The sequence below is a fragment of the Rhagoletis pomonella genome, unplaced genomic scaffold (assembly GCF_013731165.1).
Source record: "Rhagoletis pomonella isolate Grant_MI unplaced genomic scaffold, Rhpom_1.0 Rhpom_scaffold_00515, whole genome shotgun sequence".
NCBI classification, from domain to species: domain Eukaryota; kingdom Metazoa; phylum Arthropoda; class Insecta; order Diptera; family Tephritidae; genus Rhagoletis; species Rhagoletis pomonella.
The window spans coordinates 2167-10651 of NW_023459069.1; the positions used below are offsets into that span (position 1 = coordinate 2167).

At 36.3% G+C, this 8485-nt stretch overlaps 2 protein-coding genes across 2 annotated transcripts; one reads left to right on the forward strand and one right to left on the reverse strand.

The window, feature by feature from the left end:
* The first annotated feature begins 3360 nt into the window (after window positions 1-3360).
* On the forward strand, window positions 3361-5257 carry LOC118751080 (protein ANTAGONIST OF LIKE HETEROCHROMATIN PROTEIN 1-like). Its single transcript, XM_036485846.1, has 3 exons — window positions 3361-3922; window positions 3996-4101; window positions 4427-5257. Exons 1-3 carry the CDS (start codon window positions 3490-3492, stop codon window positions 4992-4994), a joined length of 1107 nt encoding a protein of 368 aa, XP_036341739.1. The 5' UTR covers window positions 3361-3489; the 3' UTR covers window positions 4995-5257.
* A 598-nt stretch (window positions 5258-5855) lies between these two features.
* On the reverse strand, window positions 5856-7890 carry LOC118751079. The gene is made up of 2 exons (XM_036485845.1): window positions 7013-7890; window positions 5856-6948 (listed from the first exon to the last, which is right to left on the reverse strand). The coding sequence occupies exons 1-2, from the start codon at window positions 7503-7505 to the stop codon at window positions 6599-6601; spliced, it is 843 nt and encodes a 280-aa protein (XP_036341738.1). The 5' UTR covers window positions 7506-7890; the 3' UTR covers window positions 5856-6598.
* Between the last annotated feature and the right edge of the window lie 595 nt (window positions 7891-8485).

The following is an 8485-nucleotide window of genomic DNA, read 5'->3' on the forward strand; positions in this document are numbered from 1 at the left end:
TTGCACGGGACTAAACACAGCCCCACTAAGTTGCCAAGAGCGCAACATATGGTCCTTAGCGAGCCATTCGATTTGAATTGGCAGCACTTACGGCGCCTAATCTGGCTAAGTATAGCAAGATGGACACTCTTTTCGCAGAAGTAAAATCGAGCGGTTGATTGCGAGCGGTGCGCGAAAAAAAAAACTCAAACTAACGCAAAGTAAAAAAAAATTTAAACAAAATCTGAATCAAAAACCAAAACTAAGCAAAATTAAAAAACAGTTTAACAAATTTGAACAAAAACTCAAACTTAATAGTGCGTGCTGTGGCGAACAAAATGCAAGTTTCCTTAATGGGGACTGTGCACATACATATGTACACACATAAGTACATATGTACAAGTAAAAGCGCTTAAAGGCGAATAAACAAATAAACTAACAACTCAGTGTGCCTAAATAGATAAACTAACAAAGAAAAAGTTTCAAATAATTCGAAAAAAACACAAAATAATAGAACGTGAAAAAAAAAGATTTGTTTCTCGGGGGTTTTTAAGAAAACAGGAGAACCACGGCAGCAGCCCCGGCAACTTGGATTGCACACCACGCTAGAGCCCTAGAAACTTAGCGTTTCCATCGGAAGCAGCACCATCGTCAACCGGTGTACATCGGCAGCAGAGCAGTAGCAGCCAACGCACACAACAACAACAACAACGACAGCGACAGCACAAAAGGCAGCAATCGGTGCAGTTCCTAAGCAAAAAGTTTGTACCCAAGTCAAATGCCAAAGTGAGTTACTCAAAAACATATGTACATATATGCATATATACATTTTATAAAAAGTTTAGCGGATTTTTGCAAAAAAACGGTAAACGGAATTGCTCTATTTTTTCATTTACCGTTGAGGAAAAAACCTCTCATTTCGCAGAGTTACCGTTCACCCTGTCGGTACATAAGCTCACAAAATTACATAAACACATATAGTTATGTATCCCCGTATCTCTCTTAAAATCGAGGAAAAATCCGCTAAACTACGTACATATATATATATATAAATATACACTCCCTCACGGACATATAAATCATATAAGCTCATCGCAGTAATAATTGTTCACTAGTAAAATACGAAATCACAAATATTGTCAAGTGAAAGTTAAATTTCCTACTGGGAATTTGCAAACAAAATTTCCGGTTTCCCATCGCCTACTCACATCAAATAATATTGCTTCGGTCAGCCCCCTTCGCCTTTGTACGTTTGAACTACATAATACTCCAGCGCCAAAAATATATGTCCATAAGTGTGCATACATACTTGTTAGTAGATCAAACAGCCCATGTACATATTTGTTTTCAATTTGGTCTCCCTTTCTACCTTCTAGGTATATACATATATATACTCGTACATACACGGGGCAATAGCCCTTCACAGCTAAGCGCCAAACTACAGCAAACGGCTGACATAGGCACACGTACATATATGTACATATACCTACTATTTTGTATAATTGGCAAATTAGCTTGATTTTGTTTTTCACTTTCCCCGCGTTCACATACAAAAATACGTACATAGCTATTTACACGAATCTCAGTGCAGGTACCCGCGCATACATATTTCCGTATCTTAATTGTTTTAGAGCAAAACAAGTACACCCAATACATGCTATTGTGCTCAGATGCGCTGAGGCAATACAGTGACTCCACAAATTATTCGTATCAGTGCGAACGAAATCCGATTTTGTTAATTCCCCAATAAGCCCAAATTTTTAAATCAAAATAATTATTTTAAATAACACCCCAGAAATTTAAACTATTAAAATAACTTTAAACCCCTTCAATTTTTGCGACAATTACGCACTCGTACATATACATACGTCCACATATACTTATATAAATTCTATTGTGCTCAGACGCGCTGAGACCATACAGTGACTCAAAATTTTTTACAAGTACTCAATTTATAAAATTAACCAAATAATTAGAAAGAGCACTTAATAAATTAAATTAAAATGGCCGAGGAAAAACAGGAAACCTCTTCCCTCCAGCCTCCTCACCAGGCAACAAAAAAAACACGGTCAAAGTCCCAAGCTGAGGACGTGGAATTTACCAAAGCGCAGAAAAAATTCCTTTTCGAAATTTCTAAGCTGGAAAAATATTGCGCGAAATGGTGGAAGATTTGCGAAACAGGCCACTCGGAAGCCAGTCTCAAGCTTTTCTTGGAGGAACTCAACAAACACTTGTCATGGGTGGAGAACTCATACGAAGCGGTGAACATGAGCAGCTCGGACGAGAAATCCAGTAAGGCATGCGAGGCGAAATACGACACCGCGGTAGACACGTGCATAAGTACCAGGACGCGCATCAACGAATTATTCAGCGATCGCCAACCCGACATGATGGCCGCCAGTAACATCAGCAGTTCAGCACTACCAGCCCCACCCGAACTCCAAAACTATCTAAAAGTGCCTGCTTGTGACACGGAAACATTTTACGGTGGATATGAAGACTGGCCGTCCTTTAGGGATATGTTCACAGCAGTGTACATAAATCACCCCAAACTCTCTCAAGCCCAAAAGCTTTATCATTTAAGGCAAAAAACTCGAGGTAAAGCTGAACTCATAATTAAAAATTATGCACTCAATGACCACAATTTTGAGCTGGCGTGGGACGCTTTAAAGTCTCGATACGAGAATCGCAGAATTCTCGTCGACAACCAGCTCAAAACCCTTTTTAATATTCAACCCATTCATAGTGAAAATGGGGAAAAAATTCAGGCAATACAGACCACTATTAACAATTGCCTCTCAACCCTCAATGCAAATGGTGTATCCACAAAAGACTGGGACCCTATGCTAATATACCTCTGCTCCTCAAAACTCCCAGACGAAACTCTCGCCTTATGGGAACAATCACTCAACTCAAGAAAGGAGTTGCCTCTCTGGTCCGAAATGGACCAATTCCTGACTACACGGTACGAAGTTGTAGAACGACTTAGTACGTATAGGCCAAATAAGCCCAAAGGCTTTAACCAAAATTACCCTCCTAGCTCATCAACCCCTAATAAGAATAATTCTTTCAGCTATAAAAGCAGAACCCACTCATTTAACGCTGAGATAAAAAAGCAGGCATCTTGCAAATTATGCAACTCCAACCACTCTATTACTACGTTTATACGCACAGAATAATCGACTTAATTCAAAGCGCATTGACACCGTACACATTTCGCTGTAGTGTTTATGCTTACGGCTTTATATCGGCATCAAAGTAACCGTCTTCAAAAGCAAACAAAATCAGCTGTTTTCATTTGACATTTTATAAGTTAACGTAATGGAAAGTGAGAAAAATCTAGTTTTATTCGGCATTATAAAATCGTGGCAAAGAAAAAGAACGATTGTTATTAATCAGCTTTTAAATACTGATGCGAATATTTGGAATTCAAACAATGAAAAAAGAAATAATGTGAGAGAATTGGTTGGGTCCCAGGCTAATTTACCAAACATATTTTTTGCTACGAATATGCCTCGAATTCGACGTTTCCACAAACGGAAAAGGAAGGAGAACTTCTGGTGGACGCTGCAGCAGCCAGAAAATGATGAGTGCTACATCGAAGCTTTCCGTATGAGTAAAAAATCGTTCCTACTGCTTTGCGAAAAACTAGAGTGCTTTCTTAAAAACGATTGTGTGCCATGTATCACTCCACCCCTTGCTATAGAGAAGCAAGTAGCCATTTGTTTATATAAATTGGCTTCCTGTGGAGAATACCGAGTTATTGGTGATGTCTTTGGTGTGCACAAAAGCACTGTTCACAAATATTTTCACCTCGTCGTGAACGCGTTAATTCAGCTAAAAACAGAGTTTATCAAGTTTCCACAGGTGGGAGATGCGTTATTAATTGCAAGTGAATTTGAGAAAAAATCGCATATACCAAACATTATTGGCGCTATCGATGGTAATTTTAACCAACCTGAAGGCTTATATGCATATCCATACATAACTAAAACTCTGGAAATTAAACATTTTAGGAACCCACATACCGATCTTGCCACCAAGTCAAGGATACCTAGATTATATTAATAGAAAGGGGTGGCCTTCCATCGTAATGCAAGGAGTGGTGGATAGCAACTACATGTATGTATATGCATGCATATGTACATTAGAACCAATGGGAAACATTTTTACATTTTGTTACTTTAGTAGTTAAATAAAGGCGGACCTCCATAGTATGCGCATCCGTATGCGTGCGTTTGACATTTACGCTTAGAAATCAAAATTCATACAATTTTCTTACATTTTGATGCGTTGCTATGTAGGTGCTGCCATAAACATTTGTATATTCAATTTTTCTGTCAAACGCACGCATACGTATACGCATGCTATGGAGATCCGCCTTAAGTTGTTAAAATACCCATATTATATAACGATATATTGTAAAAAATTACATTTTTTTATTAAGGTTCACAGATGTCAGCGTTAAGTTACCTGGAAGCACTCATGACGCGACGGTTTTTAAGGAGTCGGGATTGTTTAAAAACTCATCGACATTAATTCCGAGGCATACAAAATTAATAAATGGTGTTGAAACGCCACTATTTCTTATTGGAGATCCTGCGTATCCACTTCTTCCCTGGTTAATAAAACCATACACCGGAAGTTTGAATGCAGCCGAAGAATCTTTTAATTGCCACTTGAGTTCTGCCCGAATAGTCGTCGAAAATGCTTTTGGTCGACTTAAAGGTCGTTGGCGATGCCTAACTAAAAGAATTGATGTGAATCCTACTTTCGTTCCGCAAGTTGTCTTAGCTTGTGCTATATTACATAATTTTGTTGAACAACAGAAAGAATCCTATTTAGAAACGTGGGCACAATCAGCTCTAAATATAAGAGAATTTCCGCAGCCTCAAGACACCCTTTCTAGTGAAATAATTTTTGATGACAATGTTGACCCTAAGCATTTGCGAAACAATTTGAAAAATTTTTTAAAAGACAATTTTCCTTTGAAAACCACTTATTTTAATTACTGACTACCAAACTCAAAAAGACTAATTATATAGCTTTAGTAAGAAGCAATTATAATTAAAAGCTATCATAATTCTTTACCACTGATCAAAATAATAGCACCTAGACATTTTGACCAGTTCTGACTATTTTTCTTTTGTTTGCTTAACGTTCGCCGATTTTTCAGAAAATTATAGCGCATTATATGACAAAAGCCATATAACTCCAAACTTCAGTTTTTATACAGAGCTTAGAAAAATTCAACAAATTTTCATTAAAATTTTGAACTTTTATTCTGAATTTCTAGAAAATTTTTGGGTACAGCCCATACAATTTTAGTCAGATGAAGTGCAAGTTTAAACCTGCTAAAAATCGCGTTGATTTTTTTAGTTTTTTTTGCTGACGACTTTAACGTTTTTTTCATACAACAAGTGCAATTTATAAAATATGACGGTGATTTGTTTAAAATTTCTTAGCAAACGGGCTAGTGCATTTTCTTCCATAAGAAATGCATGCCAGCAAACTGCAAGACTATAAAATTGCATACCCAAAAATTTTCTAGAAATTCAGAATAAAAAGTTCAAAATTTTAATGAAAATTTGTTGAATTTTTCTAAGCATTAACCATACTTTAATAAAAAATAACAAATATTTCAAAAACGGTGACACTTTTGCCTTAAATTTGTTTGCTTATCAGGGAGCTCACCCCACCACCTACCATCTCCTCAAGTTAGGCTTGTTATTTTCGGACACCCTGTATAAAAGAAAAATAGTCCGACCTGATAAAACTGTTCAGGTGCTTTTGTATCATACATTTTAGTTAAAGAAACTAGCTGTATTATTTTATAATTACTTTAAAATTTGTTCAAATACTTTTGAAACTTTCATTTAATTATAATTTTCTTTGTCTGTTTCGACGCACATGAGATGAGAAATTGAATGAAATTTTGTAATGAAAAAATGAATATTTTACGTTGGCCTAGTTATTAAAAAAGCATCAGTTATGTTTTTAAATTTAAATTTTTAATTAAGTTAATTTAATTTTTATATGGCGTCGTACCGAAGTCCTATCTAGCGATGCGATAACTCAAAAACTAATAAACATAAGTACGTATATGTATGTATAAATATGCATAAGCGCATGTTGATTTAATTTTATTTAATGTATGGCAACAGTATATTAAACATTTAAAAAAACAAAAAGTTCACAAAAGACTACAAATAAATGCATTTCGTACTCATTATATGTTTATATACAGCGGCGCTCACGTAAATCGCACACCTAGATTTTTTACAATGTCACGTTTTCGTAAAGTTTTTGTAAAAATATAGTAGATTCTATAACATAAACCATATAAGGCAAAGTTAAAAACCGTGTGCACAATTCAGGAAATTTTTTTAAAGATTTAAAAAAAAATTCATCAAAATTTTGCACTTTTCAGAATCCTTAGAAACTTATGGGGTATGCAGTTTTGTAGCCTATTCAATTCTAGTATAATAAATCATAAATATAATAAATCACGTTAAACACTGAATATTGTAAACAACGAAAGTGTGCTCTTTACGTGGGCGCCACTGTAAATGTAATTGAAAATATGAATGTTGTGAATGAAACAAGCGATGAAAAGTGTTTATTCTGGAGATTGCTGTGACCTAAAAATATCAAATTCACCAGGCGTTGCTGATACGATTTCCGGGGCCAAAGCAAGTGAGGGTGAGAGAAAATGATGAGGCATGTAAACAGGAATGTTTGACGGTTGTGACATCTGCATCGTGCTTAACAGAGAAGAAAACATCTTGGCGGTTTCGTGGCGATCATCCTCTAACATTTTTTGCGTCTCTTTGCGATTTCTTTCTAATAGAAGTTCCACTTTACTAAAATGGGTTTCGTCTTGCTTCTTCAAGGAATCGACTAAGTTTTCCTGCGTTTTTTTCCACTCGTTTGTAAAAGACTCCATAGCTTTCAGATATGAGTTTTTTTCTGAAAATACATAACATGTCTTTATGATATGCAAACACGTCTTTAACCACAATACTTAACGCACTTTGATTTTTGAACGTTTTCGGATTACGAGGAGTACTGCATGCGGGACTGGATTCCGAACCATCGGCATGATCGTTTTCTTCAATACAATCTGCTTCCACTTCTAAATAGCTGCTTTGCGAAGTATTTGTGTTGTCTGCTGGCCGCTCGGTTTGTGAAGTGTCCACGCCCTCTACAGATACTGCAGGTCGATGACCAAGCACTTCATCTAACATTTCGAAATAATCACAGGTTTGTCTTTCAGCACCACTGCTATTATTATTCCGCTTGGCTTTGTAATAATCGCTTTTCAGCGATTTGAACTTCGCTCTAATTTGGATGGCGTCCGTTTTGATTCCTTTGGAATTCAATGCACGAGCCACTTCTTCAAAAATGCTTCGATTCCTTTTTATTTTGCTGTCCAACAATTTTAATATATGCTTTTCTTTTATAATAGAAATCATTTCTATTATTTCTTTTTCTCTCCATATATTTCTTTTCTTTTTATTTTCCATTTTATTTCACATTTCACACCAGCTTGTATTTCTTTGCTGAAAATCAACTTGAGTTTGGCATACAATGCTGCCATTCCTCTTCAATAAGAGCTGCAGCAGAAAACTTTAGTAGCACTGAAGTTTTTGAAACAAATTAAGCTTTAATTCGCATGAAAAAAAATTGGTAATACTTGAAATATACTTTATTTAAGATAAATAATTTACTATCAAATGTGTTAATAAATTAGTTAATGTTTTACTTTACAATGCTAAAACAAATTGCAATAAATCTTAAATTAAAGAAATTGTGGTAACACTGTTCGTATGCTACATTGAGCGGAACAGCTGATCTCCAATTCGCTTTGAGTGAGAGCGGTGTTTATACACTCTTTCTAACTGTCTGGAGAAATAAACTACCGATTTGAAATGGAGTGTGAGCCAAAACACTTCGCTCTTTCAAAGCGAATTGAAATTCAGTTTATACATATGTTCTGAATCGCGGCCAAATGAATTAAAGCGACTTAGGCATGCGTATAAACGTAGTATATGATGAACTGCGTCAAATTCAAGGAGCTCTCAGTGCAGGATCGCAACAAATTCATAAAAGATAATCACTACTGTAGGAACTGTTTAGCCTTCTCCCATTCAGAAACTGAGTGCCATAGCAATTTTACCTGTGTTTACTGCCAAAAACGGCATCACTCTCTTCTCCATTACCCCGCTAAATCACAAACAGCAAATACAGGCACAAGGACAAAAACGAATCCTGCGCGACTTCCACCCCCAGCGAATAGCGACCCAAACAGAGCGTCAACCTCTAAAGACGCTCAACAAAACCAAACTCCCTCGTCTTCTCAACAGAACCAAACCCTCTCACACTTCGCGAGTAGTAGAGAAAAAACTCTACTTCCTACCGCAAAAGTCTCAATCCTACACAATGGAGAAATATTCAAAATTCGAGCTCTTATAGATCAAGGGTCTCAGAAAACGTTCATTGCATC

Coding starts and splice junctions, on each gene's coding strand:
- LOC118751080 (XM_036485846.1), top strand. CDS start 3,490: ATGCCTCGAATTCGACGTTTCCACAAACGGAAAAGGAAGGAGAACTTC. Junction 3,923..3,995: donor CATTATTGGCGCTATCGATG/GTAATTTTAACC, acceptor TAAACATTTTAG/GAACCCACATACCGATCTTG. Junction 4,102..4,426: donor GTGGTGGATAGCAACTACAT/GTATGTATATGC, acceptor TTTTTTATTAAG/GTTCACAGATGTCAGCGTTA.
- LOC118751079 (XM_036485845.1), bottom strand. CDS start 7,505: ATGGAAAATAAAAAGAAAAGAAATATATGGAGAGAAAAAGAAATAATA. Junction 6,949..7,012: donor GAAAACGTTCAAAAATCAAA/GTGCGTTAAGTA, acceptor ATGTATTTTCAG/AAAAAAACTCATATCTGAAA.